Here is a 14,091-nt window from a genome sequence, read left to right as displayed (position 1 = left end):
TTGCCTTATTAAATTAAAATTTCCTAAACTTCAGATTCCAACATGGATTTGACCAGACAGGAAGGAAGAAGACCTGAGATCTGGCCCCTCTGAGTCAGATTCTCCTGGCTCAGCTCCATGATTTTGTCTGAAGTAAATGCCTAGGGTGGCAGATAATCTTGCCCCACTAAGAACCTGCCATGACATCTTCAGCCAACATTCTCTTCTTAGGCCTTATGTGGCTATTTGTATCTGTACAATGTACACAACATATTTTGGGTGTGTATTTTATTGTGTAACCACAATATATCTTGACATTTTATTATGTATCTTCTTGTCTGTTCTCCAGTTGTTCTGTGTGCCTTACTCTCACCTTTTCATAAGATTGTAAACTTTGACCTTACATCTGCCCCTAATATATTCATCTTTTAGGGTCTCTGTAAAACCAAGGGCAGCAGCAGTGTGGTGTGTAAGGTGGGACCATAAACCTGGAGTCAGATAAACTTAGGATTCTACTCTGCCATTTACAGTCAGCCCTCCGTATCCTCGGGTTTCGCATCCGAGGATTCAACCAAATGCAGATCGAAAATATTTGGGAAGAAAATAAATTCCATAAAGTTCCAAAAAGCAAAACTTGAATTTGCTGCACTGGTAACTATTTATATAGCATTTACATTGTATTTACAACTATTTACGTAGCATTTGCATCATATTAAGTGTTATAAGTAATCTAGAGATGATTTAAAGTATATGGGAGGATATGTGTAGGTTACGTGCAAATACCATGTTGTTTTCTATAAGGGACTTGAGCATCTGACTATACTAGCCATGTGACCTTCGTAAATTATTTAACTTCTAAGTCTTGGTTTTCTTATCTCTAAAAGGGAAATGATTATACACTTGTAAAGTGTCTGTCACATGCTAGGCACCCAATAAATGGTCATTCTCAAAAATGACATGCTGTATGACACCATTTAAATGAAATTCTAGAACAGGCAAAACTAATCTATAGTGACAGAAACTAGATCAGTGGTTGCCTGGGGCTGGTGGGGGTGGGATGGGTAATCAAGGGAAAAGGCCAAGGGAACTTTTGCGGGGGTGGAAATATTCTATCTTGATTGTGGTAGTGTTTATATGGGCGTGTACATTTGTCAAAACACATGAAACAGTGCACTTAAAATGGGTGCTAGTTAGTATATGTAAATGATCCCTCAATAAAGTTGGTTTTAAAAAGAATGTTCATTCCCTTCCTCTCTCCATCAATGAAAATGTGTCAGATTAAGGCACACATTCCAGGGCCAAATATACATTTTATCTTTTATTTTAGATTATTCATATTACCGTATAATTTCCCCCATGAATCAGTGTAAATAAATGAGACTTGGCTTGATATCAAATTTCACTTTTTAACTGACTTGTATTAAAAAATTGGAGAGATGTGTCATGAGGGGCGTGAGAGGGCAGACACTGGCCTCCAAGATACAATGAAATATACTTAAAGACACCATACATTTTTAAAAAATCACTCACTTAAGGGGAAAATATTTTTCTGGTGAAATACTAAAAGCTTGCCATAAAATAAAATGATAGTGATGGGGGCTTGGATGAATGGAGTGGCCTGAGGGAGCTTTTTACTTTTGCTTACTCTGCATGTATCCCCTCCCCACAACCACATGACCCTCTTCCCATAATAGCTCCTCCTTCCATCCAAAGGGGAAGGGTGCATACCAGATGTCTCTTAAGGAATTTCCTTGGAATCTGCTCCCAAAACACTTTTGCTTCCTTTTCACTGGGCAGAACTTTGTCATGTGTCCACAGCTAGCTGCAAGGGAATCTGAAGGAGTTAGTCTTTATTCTTAAGAAAGGCCATATGACTAGCTAAAAAATCAGAGGTTCTATGACCAAGGAAAGAAAAGAATAATAGATGCTGACATAAGCAACAATTCATCTCTGCCCAAAGCCGTATCAGGTAACAGAATATTTCATATATAACGGCAGAAAATCACAAACTACCAAAATTAATAATGTACACCCATACTGTAGCCGTATCAAAATGATTATGTTTGTCCATAGTTCTTGAAATGGAAGCATTTCAATAGTACATTGTTAAGTGGGGGAAAAACAGGTTACCAAAAATATGAGCTCTGTTCTATAAAATTATATATAGATAATATGTGTGTATATATAAATATATACATATATAAATATAAATATGGATGTGCTAAAAGTATTTCTCTCTGGAGTGGTAGAATTACATCACATAACTTTAACTCACTTCATACCATTATTTTTACTAAAAAGCTTGTATCATTTTTATAAGCAAAAAAAATTCTTTTTACTTAGAAAATATGTGGGCATCTGTGTCTCTAAGGAACTTCATGAGTGGAGCTGAGAGGTGAGCAGTGGCAGGGTGGAATTCAGGGGTTGGGAAGGTCTCGATCATTTTCCTGCAGGCACTCAAGTGATATTCAGTTCCTGGGTTCCTGGGAGCCCCTGGGCAGTGGTATCTAGGAGGCTACTGATCCCCAGGCCTGAACTCAGGAGAGAGGTCTATGCAGGAGTTGTGGCAATCACCATGAAGAAGATGGTCCGTGAAGCCAGGGGAGGAAGCACAATACAGGGGCGACCCTGCTGGGCGTCTTCCCTTGGCCTCCAGAGCTGTTCCCCACCCTTCTCCAGCTTGCTCTGTGCCTGGAAAGGCTGACCTTTGTGGACTGCCTCACACCAGACTCCCTGCCTTCTGGCTTTCAGCTGGGTTCGGTCCCTGGGAGGCCCTGGTAGGAGATCAGAGGATGGGAAGAGAGAAGCACGGGTATTTCTTTCTCACTCCCTCCACGTAGGGTGAGCACAGGGTGAGCGCTTCTCCCGAATGAAGGTTGCAGCTCACCTCAGGCAGGCTCCTCCTCCAGCCCTCAGGCCTGAGCGAGGGAGTGCTCCCACTGCTGCTAGCCCCAGGGTACAGCACTGCCCCATGAGGTTTCCCAGCACCTGCCCCACACCTTTGTAAATAGTTCTTTTTCACACTCTTCCCTGCATTACCCAATCTGAGTGTGCCATCTGTTTCCTGCCAGGATCCTGGCCAACACAGAGGGCTTGGGGGTGAGGAAGGGAAAGAACACCCAAGTTTAAAGGGCAAGGAGAGGGAGAGGAAATGGGGCCTAATCGACAGAGGAGTCAAAGGCAAACCAGGAGTTATGAAACCAGGCGGGCGGCCAACAGTTTTATGAAGATTGCAAGGTTAAATAAGGATGAGATCTCAAAGGTATATTGGGATTGGCCATCTGGAGGAGGAGCTCGGAAGAGGAAGAAAGAGAATTGGGTGGGTGGTTCTGGGAGGAGGGATCTGAGTTGAAGATCGAGAAGAAGGTAAGAGGTGAAGAGAGGTGAGAGAAGGGAGTGGGGCAGGGGAGAGAACCAGGGCAAAGGTAGGAAAAGAGGCAGCAGGCCATGGGGTGAAGAAATGTGACACTTTAGTCCAGGTGGGGAACCAGGTAGTACCTCCAAGAATGAGTGTGGGGACTTCCCTGGTGGTGCAGTGGATAAGAATCCGCCTGCCAATGCAGGGGACACGGGTTCGAGCCCTGGTCCGGGAAGATCCCACATGCCGCAGAGCAACTAAGCCCGTACGCCACAACTACTGAGCCTGCGCTCTAGAGCCCGCGAGCCACAACTACTGAAGCCCACGCGCCGCATCTACTGAAGCCTGCGTGCCTAGAGCCTGTGCTCCGCAACAAGAGAAGCCACTGCAGTGAGAAGCTCATGTACCACAATGAAGAGTAGGCCCCACTCACTGTAACTAGAGAAAGCCCGTGTGCAGCAGGGAAGACCCAGCACAGCCAAAAATAAAAAAAATTTTTTAATTAAAAAAAAGAATGAAAAAAAAAAAAAAAAGAATGAGTGTGTATGTACCGAGGCACAACACATACTTACACATATACAACACCCACACCTGCACATGCTATACTCTACATTCACATGAACACACACACACGCAAATACGTATACACCACCATGCTTCACCACACACACCAAAGATACACATATTTGCACACATACACACACCTCACCCTATCATCATCCCTACACCATTCACAACAGTCACAACAGTAACTGCCAGATCCATAGATCTCACTGGACCCCATGCAACATCGGATCTTTGCTTTGCTGTGACATTTGTCTATTTGCTGGCATCACATTAAACCCTGAAAAAAGCCTGATTCTGCCCATTCACGCATGAAAAAGGAGTTCTCAGGGTTTACAGCATGGTGCCCGGTGCACCGTAGATGCTCCGTGGATAAATCTGGAATGGCTCCACAGTCCCTGGCTCCTACCCTGGGGTATGGGGCAAGGGCTATACCTGGCTGTATGTGCTGATCTCCTAAGTAACTTACCCAGGGGGGCCCCAAAGACTGGCCTCCAACGACCACAACCCAAATGCCTGTCCATACGATGGAATATTCTAGAGTGAAAATGAAACACGTGCTAAAACATGCATGAATCTTTATAACATAATGTTGAGTAAAAAGAGCAAGTTGCAGATCACAACATACCTACCTGATAATCTTTTTATAAAGTTCAAGAACAACGGAAACTAAACACTACATAATTTAGGAACACGTGGCTATGAAATAAAAACTTTTTTTAAGAAATGTAAAAGAATGCTAAGCACAACATTCAGGACAGCAGGTTATGTCTGGGAGAGGCAAGGAGTGGACTAAGAAAGGATCGTATAGGTAGATGGATGTTATTGCTGATGTCTGCTTCTTGAATGGGATTCACCACCCAGTATAATATAACAGCAGGCCAGGCTTGAACCAAGGATGAGAATATATCATGAACCAAGGATTATGATTAACCCAGTTCTGTACATCAGATGTCTTGTTACAGTGAATAAAAATAAAGACTGTCCTCTCAGCTTGACCCTAGTTCTGCTTATTTTTGCACTTCCTCCCACAGCGATGCTGAGGGGTCACTGCAACCTTGCTCTTGGCAATCGGAGTTACTAGTGCAAGGCTGGGCAGGAAATGAACTGGGGATGAGGCCATATCTGCTTTAACACTGTTCTCGATGGGTCCTTTGTGGTAAGGGTTTCCAAGAACCAGCAGAGCAGTTGAGGGAGCTGAGTAACATTTACCAGAAATGTGTGCCTGCCCCACCCCCTAACCACCCCGCCCCATCCCCTCTCTCCTCCCTTTACTGCCTCCAACTCTTCCTCCCCACCCAGGCCCAAGTGAAGGGTAGCTCACAAGAGCCAGTAATGAATATTTCCATGGAACAGAACTGCTTACCTGACTCGCTGGAGTCTGGGGAAGAACTGCCCTGACCTCCACCCAGATTCTGGGCCCTGAAGGAAACTTGAGATGACTAATCCACACAAACATTTATTAAGTAGCAGTATAGCAGAGTGGTAGTGAGCATGGACCACCTGGGTCCAAATTCTAACCTGGCCACTTCTTAGGTATGTGACTTTTGACATAGTACTTACTGCTCTGCACCTCAGTTTTCCCCACCTGCAAAATGGGGATAAATAATAATATCTCCCTCATGGAGAGTTGTTGTAAGACTAAGACATGCAAAGCATGCAGAACAGGGCTGGGCACATAGTAGGTACTGAATGAGTGTTAGCTGTTATCGCTAAGTGTTATGAAAGATGCAGATGAATCAATGAGACCATGGTCTAGTGCAGGAATTTGCAAACTTTTTTCTGTAAAGGGCCAGATAGTAAATATTTTTGGCTTTGCTGGCCATAAGGTCTTTGTCACAACTACTCAGCTCTGTCATTGCAGTATGAAAGCAGTCATAAACAATTCATAAATGGATGAGCTTTATTTATTAATGCTGACAATTAAATTTCACATAATCTTTACCTCTTATGAAATGTTATTCCTCACTCAGTCTGTTTTCAACCATTTAAAGTGTTAAACCAAGTCTTAGCTTACAGGCCGTGCAAAACCAGGTAGTATGCCAGACTCGGTCAGCAGGTTGTGGTTTGTCCCTCCCCGGTCTAATGGGGGGAAAAACATTAGCCCCTCTGGATTTCTTTGCTTTACCTGTATGTTCTGTGCCTCACTTTACAGGTGAACGAACTGAGGTTCACCCTTCAAAGTCCAGTTGAAATGCTGCCTCCTCTTTGAAGCCTTCCCAGATCACCTCAGCCAAGGGCAGTAATAACTCCATCTGCTGCATCCTTTGTGATAAGCACACATTTGTTCATTACTTTTAAAATTTTATGATGAAATATTTAAGACAAACCAAAAGCTATAAAGTATAATGCAGGGACTCCCCTGGCGGTCCAGTGGTTAAGACTCCACGCTTCCACTGCAGGGGGCATGAGTTCGATCCCTGGTGGGGGGACTAAGATCCCACATGCAATGAGGCGTGGACCAAAAAAAAAAAAAAAGGATAATGCAAATACCTTAGTCCTCACTATCTGGTTTATGAAATAAAGCATTGCTCAAACAGTTGAAGGCCCCTATGCAGATACCCCTCCCCAAATCACAACCTCCTTTCCTCTTCCCCAGAGGAAACAGCCACCATCCTGACTCTGGGAATTTATTGCCGTGTACTTCTAAGTACTTTTACTACATATAGAAGCATCCCTAAGCAGGAGGTAATATTTGTTTGCATGTATGTACACCCATTATTTAACTGGATTTTCTTAATAATCCATTCAAGGAATATCTCTATTTAGAGATTAGTCTCAGAGGGTGTTATAAGGTCCAAGGGATCCAGTTAAGTAATGGCGGTAAAATCCAAGGCTGATTCCCAAGTCATGCTCTTAACCATTGCTCCCCTCTATATTCCTGTGGCCGCACAGTCATGTTAGTTATCTGACCCCCTTTCCACACTAGATTTTAAACTGCCCAATAGAAGAGACTGTGACCTTTCACCCCTTCTATACAAACCCTAATACCTGGCACCCAGTATCTTGGCACCTACTATCTTGCACTCTTCTTCAAAGAGACACCATCTTCTATCATCCCTAGCAGTCTCAATAGAGGATGGGGAAACTGCCAGTAACTCACTTCAAGGGTGGGGCTTTGATAGATTTCGATACGTTTAGAGCAACTTTTAGGCCAACTGTCAACGTTACTGTAAAGGATGAGGCATGCAACCCTCATACTCCAAGAGATTGGGAAGAGCAAGGGGGATAGAGAAAAGGGGAACTGAGAAAATCAGCCCCCCAGAACCAAGAAATCCTTCCTTCCTCTCCTACCGCCACATGGGAGGCAAGCTAGGGTTTGGGATCCAGTCCAAGCTTAAGGAGTGAGGAGTGACAATGAGTGAGCGGTATTGTGGCCTGGACCCTCAAACAACCTGACAAGACAGCATCTGGGCCAGTGTCCAAAGGGTGTGTGCATGCACCGAGGGGAGGGAGCGAGATGATGGGGAAGGAAGAACTTTGTAGGCTGCTATTGATGTTTCTAAAGAAACAAGAAACGAATATTTACGAATACTTGACATGCACATTGACAGTGGTGCTCGCTCCACTGTTCTTTCAGGATGTAGTCAGGCCACGTGCACTAAGTGGATTCATGAGTTCTACCATCTAGTTTAAACTGAACTCTCACAAAATGAACAAGAGGCTTAAACAGATCCCTGCAAAGAAACCACGGACTAAAAATGCTAATTATCCCAGCACAAGCAGTAAGAAAATGGCAGGGCTAACATTTCACGTACTCCCAATATAAGCATTTTGTCAAGCACACTGGAGAGGAAAAGTCTGCCTAAGTCAAAACAGTGAACGCATTTCCACACATCTATTAGCAATGACTAAACTCCACACTAAAGATGAAGGGAAATTTACACAGGTATATAGTTTCCCAGTAAACACTTATTAAGGGTACGTGCTCAAAATGTTTTACTAGTGGGAGAGACAATTGAAAAAAGCCTCAACTGGTAGTTTAGCAAAATTTTGGTATCTTCTAGGTCAGCCTTGTCCAGTGGAACTTTCTGCAATGGTGGAAATGCTCTACAGTTCCACAGCCACTAGTCACCAGTGGCCATTTCATGAAATCTGACTAGCACTGGGAAATAGCCACATATGCCATATTAGCCCAGCTCTAATAGAATTTGCATTGGGAATAGAGGTTGGGATTGCATTGGGCCCCTCCAGTCAAATCTTGTCCACACAAGATTTGGTTCATCTACCCTTTGGCCATACATACCATCTTAGAAAGGTGACTATCCCAGAAGTCCTACTGAAGGAAACCAGATTTAGGCTGAAAATTCCCTTTTTCCTCCCAGGATAGATTCTGGCTTTTACCAGGTGTTCAATTAATGCACATTAGCATGCCTCTGTATGGACAACACTTAAGCCACAAATTAAGACAAAAGGTATTTTATTCAAAAAACGCCAAGTATAAAAAAAAAAAAATAAGATCTCTTTTATTCCCCTGTACAGTATTTCACTCAGATAAAACCAGCAGGCTACATGCTGCTCAAAACACAGCCCCAGAGAGGATCCGGAAGGCACACCATCCAGAACTGCTTTTCATAAATCTATCCTATATACACAAGTCAGCAATGCCCCTCCCCCATCACCCACGGACCCCATGCCCACTTGGGTAAGCAGGCGAGGGGGCCCGCAGCAGTCAGGGAGCTGCAGCAGCTGTCCCGCCTGAGTCCCGTCACCCTATGAACAAACAGAGCAAGCGTTGCAGCCTTCCCCAAAAGGTCCCCAAGTCAGAGGAGGAAAGGAGAAAAGAAAACTACGGCGGCAGCTGTGGAAGCTTGGAGCAGGAAGGGAACCAAATAAATAAATAAATAAATAACATTGACCTCCAGGTTAGAATGCGCATCTTTCCAAGAAAAAAAAAACAAAAAACCCAAAACAAAACAAAAAAAAAGCAGGTAAAATAATTTAAAGGCAAAATTAAAAAAGAATTAGATCAACTACAACCCTTTTGTACACTACCATGCCAACTGTACACACATTTACAGTTTTTCTGTTGATTTGCATTGTTTGTGCATTTTTGTGTGTGTGTGTGTGAGGTCTTGGCTTAGAAACAGTTAAGTAAAAACCAAAAAGGAAGACCAGTTCACTTGGGAGTTTTACTAAAGGAGGTGGAAAAAGGGCAGGTGGCTCAGCATTTGGCCCTGTAGCCTCTTCCATGGCACCTTTCATATGAAGGATGGGGGGAAGGGGTGGGGGAGAAAGAGAGGGAACCAAACCCAGGCAGATTTTTGGAGAAGCAGCAGGTAAAAGAGGCAAGTTCAAGTATTTCTCCCAGCACAGCCGGAGTCCCCACAGAAGGCACTCAGAAGAGTCGGAAGAGGTGACAGGGACTTAAAATGGTGCTAGTCCTATCCCACCCCAACCCGATTTCCCCCTACCCGACCCATCACGGCATTCAGCAGAACTCTTGATGAAGGGAACAGTTCCATGGCTGGATTCTGATCCACTCCCACCCCACCCGCCACCCCTGGGATTTTGCAAAGTCCAGCAATGCTGGACACTGATGAGAAGGAGAGCTTCTATGGGAGGAGTTGAGGCCTAGGACGGCTGGAGTGGAGTCTCTTCCTCCCTTTGGGAGGCAGCCTCCAGGGCCTGGGGTCTGGAATGAGTTGTAAATGTTGTTCCTGTATCAAGCACTGTCCTGCTTGGAGAGAAGTGTCACTGGTACTTGGGAAGCTGGAAACAGACACTACCCCTCCCCTGAGCATCTGACAGAGAGGGGAGAACCTGCCCGAGAAGCTATTTGCTGGGCCCTGGCAACAGGCTGTGGAGATGGATCTCAGCAGTTTCCTGGGGCAGGAGGACATCTTGCATCCATGGATGGTTCTGGATTTCTTCGAAGGATGGCCGATCTGATGGTCTCAGGGCCAAGCACCATCTAATGAGATGCTGACACTCTAGAGAAAGCAAGATAGAGGTTATGAATGACTCAACTTGTTTTTGCAGTGAAAAGGTCTTCCCACTTTGCTTCCCAGGGGCCCACAAGTCAGGGATCCAACAGAGACCCTGCCCTTTCTAGAACGCTTATTCTTCAGTGAGAAGGTATTAACGCTTATTCTTCAATGAGAAGGTATTAACTAACACCTAGATGCTCCAGTCTGCTTTCAGCTAAAAAAGAGCTCCTCTCTTAAACCTGTAGTTTTCAAACTTCAATAGCTAGGGCCTTTCCCACGACGCCCACTCAACAGAAATAGGAAAGATGATGACAAGAGATTTTGATGAGACATCACTAAGCACGATGAGGTGATTCAATTCACCTACCGACCTACAAATATGAACACCACCCACGATGAGGTCACTGGAACCCCAGTATTTAAGAGAGCCTGCCTTAAGGGAGAAGGCTCAAAGAGCCCTCAATTTTTCACTCCCTGGCAAAACAGCCAGGAGTTGAGGGATCAGGATCCTTGGGTACTTAAAAAAAAACCTTTCAGTGAAACTAAATGGTCTTTTCTTAACATTCTCACACATGGCTCTTCCTCTGACCCCCCACCAAGGCACCCTCAAATGCAAACCATTTGATTCCTGCAGACCAGCTCTCAAGTGTGAATCATTTGGCTAGAATTCTAAGGCAAGGTCCATGGTATCTCCTGGAGACTGAAGCTCTCCAAACTCAAAGACCATCCTTGAGGACTAACAGCCTCGTGATTCCTGCTTCTCCTCAATAAAGGGCTTCCCAGAAGTTACCTGAAGAGACCCTCTGCCTGAAGAAAACTTGGCCCCTGATGATCTCCTCATCGTGCTCAAAGGGAATATCTCCACAGACCATATCGTACAGCAGGATCCCCAGAGACCAGACGGCTGCCGACCTGCCATGGTAGCGATGGTAGCGGATCCACTCTGGAGGACTATACACTCGGGTCCCTGCAAGCCGGGGGAATAGGAAGGAAAACATACTTTTAGCAAAAATAAAACACAAAGCAACAAAGTATGCTGAGTAACTCCTAAAAAAAAAGAAAAGCACCACCCTACTTCTCTCAGCAGCTGGGTGAACTCCATTTCCCCTCCCAGGGCTAAAAGGAGTAGATGAGAAGCTTATGGCAGCTCTCCAACCCAAAGCATTACCCACTTCTCTACCAGCTCAGACCATAAACAGCTCCAAGAAACAAACAGGGCTGGCCACAGACCCAAAGCCTGAGGCCTGTATGTGGTAGGACCACCCTCAATGGGAGGAGGGGATGAATATCTGCAAAATCAAGGGAGGTATCCCACAGACTATCCTTAAACTGCATTAAATGTCCTTGCCCAGGAGCCTGGTGAGAGTCTCATCTCAGATATGATCCAGGAAAGGACACCTGTACAGTATCCTAAGTCAGGGTGCCCTCTGAAAGGCCTTCCTCCCCACCCTCTGGATGTAGGGGTAGACACCCACACCCCTTCCTCCCCACACTTGAAAGGTAGAGAGGCAGGGCTGGCTTCAGACCACGTGATTCCTGTTTACAAACTTTGAGTTGTAAAAAAAAAAAAAAAAAAGTGGGGCCATCCCGCTGGTGCTCACCAGGGGGCAGCAAAGACTGGAAGGAAAAAACATGGGAGGACCCGGCCAGCCATTAACTGTTAAATACAAAAAAATGCAGCCCAACCCAGCGTCCTCCAAGGGCAAATAAACACAAACCACAAGCCCCAGTCACAAGTTTTGAAAGGCTGTCGTTTGTTAGGTTAAGCCGCTCAGATGATGACCCACCCTCCCGTGCTTTGATCTCAAGCTCTCCATTCCTTCTTTTCTGAAAGAACCCTCTCCAAGCCCCTCCCTAGGATAGGTTTTCATCCTCTCTGCGTAGACACCCAACTAATTTCCAAACCAGCAAGAGATCTTATTTCACAACATTCATTCCCGACTCCCTCACCCCACAACACCAAAAAAAAAAAAAAAAAACCCAACAACAACAATGAATTATTTAGCGAAACTACTGTTTCTATTCCTTATTCGTCCCTAAATCAAAGGGGAGAAAAAAACCTGCAGCTCTAAAAACTACCTTACCGAAAACTAACTCCCTTATAAAACAAAACAAAAATCACAAAACCGGCATCAATTTTCATCTCTCCCGCTCTCTCCTCCCCCTTCCCCCCTCCCATCCTTTTACTGGCGGGGAAACTGGGTCAGACTTCAGAAATCTGGGCTACGGCCGGTTGCCCGCAACCTCTTATTCATCGGGAAAGCTTGGAACCCACTGAATTCCACTTAAAATATAAAATCATGCCAGAAACATTACAGGTTCAGCTGGCTTGAAATCCCCGGCTTTCCTACGCTGGGAAGCTCTCCTTCGCCCCACCCCTGCTAGCATCTAGCCAGGCGGCCCGATGACCTTTACGAAGGGCCGGAGAGGAAAGCCTACCCAGGCCTCCAGGCCAGGCCGAGTCACCTGGGCAGTTCCCTCCCGGGCAGCTCCGCCCCCAGGCCTGGCTCACCATCGAAGTCCGTGTAGACGGTGTCCTTGAGCAGCGCCCCCGACCCGAAGTCGATGAGCTTGAGCTCGCCGCGATTGAGGTCGATAAGGATGTTCTCGTCCTTGATGTCGCGGTGAAGCACCCCGCAGTTGTGGCAGTGCCGCACGGCCTCCAGCACCTGCCAGAAGAAGCTGCGGGCCAGCTCCTCCTGCAGGGCCCCTCTTTCCGTGATAAAGTCGAAGAGGTCTTGCACCGGCTCGGGCCTCTCCAGGATCAGGACGAAACTGTCGGGCCTCTCGAACCAGTCCAGGAGCCTAATGACGCCGGAGAAGCCCGAGCTCACCTTCTTCAGCAGAACCACTTCCATGGGCACTCGGGTGCCATTAGGCTGCAGAGGGGCGAGGGGGCTGCGTTAGGGCGGGAGTCGGAGGGTGCCCCTCACCCCACCCATCCTGGGGGTCGCCTCCTCCAGGGTACTCACCAGCTCTCCCCAGTCTGAAATGCGGTCCTTCTCCACGTGCTTGATGGCCACCTGGAAAGCCCCCCAGAGAGTGTTAGGTTCCCTCGCCCAGGCCAAACACACCCGTGCGCCCCCCGTCCGGCGCGCCCTCCCCGCGGCGGGCCGCCCACTCACCGGCAAGTTGTCGGCGACACGGATGCCTGAATAGACCGAGCCGAAGCCGCCGCTGCCCAGGAGCGGGCCCACCTGGTACTGTGACTCCAGGGGCTCCTTCTCCTTGCCTAGGAAAGGGGGAGTCACAGGGGACTCAGTACCGGCCCGCGAGCCCCCAGCTCCCACCCTGGAGGTCCAGCCGCCACTCCATCCTCGGGTTGGGGGGGGCGCTCACCGGGCGCCAGCTTGGTGGCGTGCAGGTCGTTGCAGGGCGCGGCGCGCAGGTGGGCAAGAGAGTTGATTTTGGACAAGAGCATCCCAACCTCCAGGATGTCGGCGTAGGGACGGTGTCTGGAGGAACTGCAGCAGGAACTGGGGCTGGGGTTGTGCCGGTGGCTGTGCCTACGGCTGGGGCTGAGGCTGCGGGTGGCGTTGCGGCTGCGGCTGGCGCGGAAGGCCGAGGGCGAGTCGGAGGACGACTGGGGGCGCTGCCGGGGCTGGCGGCTGACGGACACGCCGGCGGGGTCAGGCAGCGCAGAGGGCGGAGGGGTGGGCGGCTCGTGGGGCTTGTGCTGCAGCGCCGCGGCACAGGGAGCTGGTAGCTGCTGCTGCTGCTGCCGGTCCCGCCGCCGCCGCCACCGCCGCTGCCGCCAAGTCCTCTCGGGCCTCCTCCGCCACCGCGGCCGCTGCAGCAGACACCCGGCTCGCCCTGCCGCCAGGAGTAAAGGGGCGGAGCGCGCCGGCGGGTGGGGGGCGCGCGGGCGGGCGGGGATGGGGCGGGGCCTCTCCGGGAGGCCTAGGCGGGGAGCGGGGCTGCCGGGCCGGAGGAGGGAGGAGAGGGGGTGGGGAAGCGGCGGGACAGGGCGACTCCCCTCCGCCCCCGCCCCTCGCGCTCTGTCGCCGCGCCCCGGCCCCGCCCCCGCCGCCGCGTCTCCAGCCAACCAGAAGCCGATTGATCTGCATAACACGGCGCGCGACGCCCACGCCCCCGCCCAGCTCTCGCGGTCAGAATGGTCTCTACGCCGCCACGACGTGGCGGGAAGGAAAAGGCGCCAAAATGGAGGGGGAGGGGCGCGGGGCGTGCGGGTAGGCGGGAGCTGGGTGTCGAGCCGCTAGGGAGGAAGGATGAGGAGGGGCGTATCGATTCAAACCCAAA

General features: G+C 48.3%; 1 protein-coding gene across 1 annotated transcript; it reads right to left on the bottom strand.

Moving 5' to 3' along the window:
• Nucleotides 1–8,304: 8,304 nt before the first annotated feature.
• On the bottom strand, nt 8,305–13,664 carry PIM1 (Pim-1 proto-oncogene, serine/threonine kinase). The gene is made up of 6 exons (XM_007198016.2): nt 13,171–13,664; nt 12,957–13,063; nt 12,804–12,854; nt 12,344–12,710; nt 10,622–10,798; nt 8,305–9,834 (listed from the first exon to the last, which is right to left on the bottom strand). Exons 1-6 carry the CDS (start codon nt 13,250–13,252, stop codon nt 9,677–9,679), a joined length of 942 nt encoding a protein of 313 aa, XP_007198078.2. The 5' UTR covers nt 13,253–13,664; the 3' UTR covers nt 8,305–9,676.
• Nucleotides 13,665–14,091: the final 427 nt, after the last annotated feature.

Source organism: Balaenoptera acutorostrata, chromosome 10, assembly GCF_949987535.1.
Source record: "Balaenoptera acutorostrata chromosome 10, mBalAcu1.1, whole genome shotgun sequence".
NCBI lineage: Eukaryota > Metazoa > Chordata > Mammalia > Artiodactyla > Balaenopteridae > Balaenoptera > Balaenoptera acutorostrata.
Note: the sequence above shows the minus strand (reverse complement) of the source record. Positions and strands in the feature narration are given on the sequence as shown.

Excerpts from the sequence above, each read along its gene's own strand:
- PIM1 (XM_007198016.2), bottom strand. The coding sequence starts at position 13,252 with ATGCTCTTGTCCAAAATCAACTCTCTTGCCCACCTGCGCGCCGCGCCC. Across the intron at positions 12,855-12,956 it reads GTGTCGCCGACAACTTGCCG|GTGGCCATCAAGCACGTGGA; the intron begins GTGAGTGGGCGG and ends GGGGCTTTCCAG. Across the intron at positions 9,835-10,621 it reads CAGGCAGAGGGTCTCTTCAG|AGTGTCAGCATCTCATTAGA; the intron begins GTAACTTCTGGG and ends TGCTTTCTCTAG.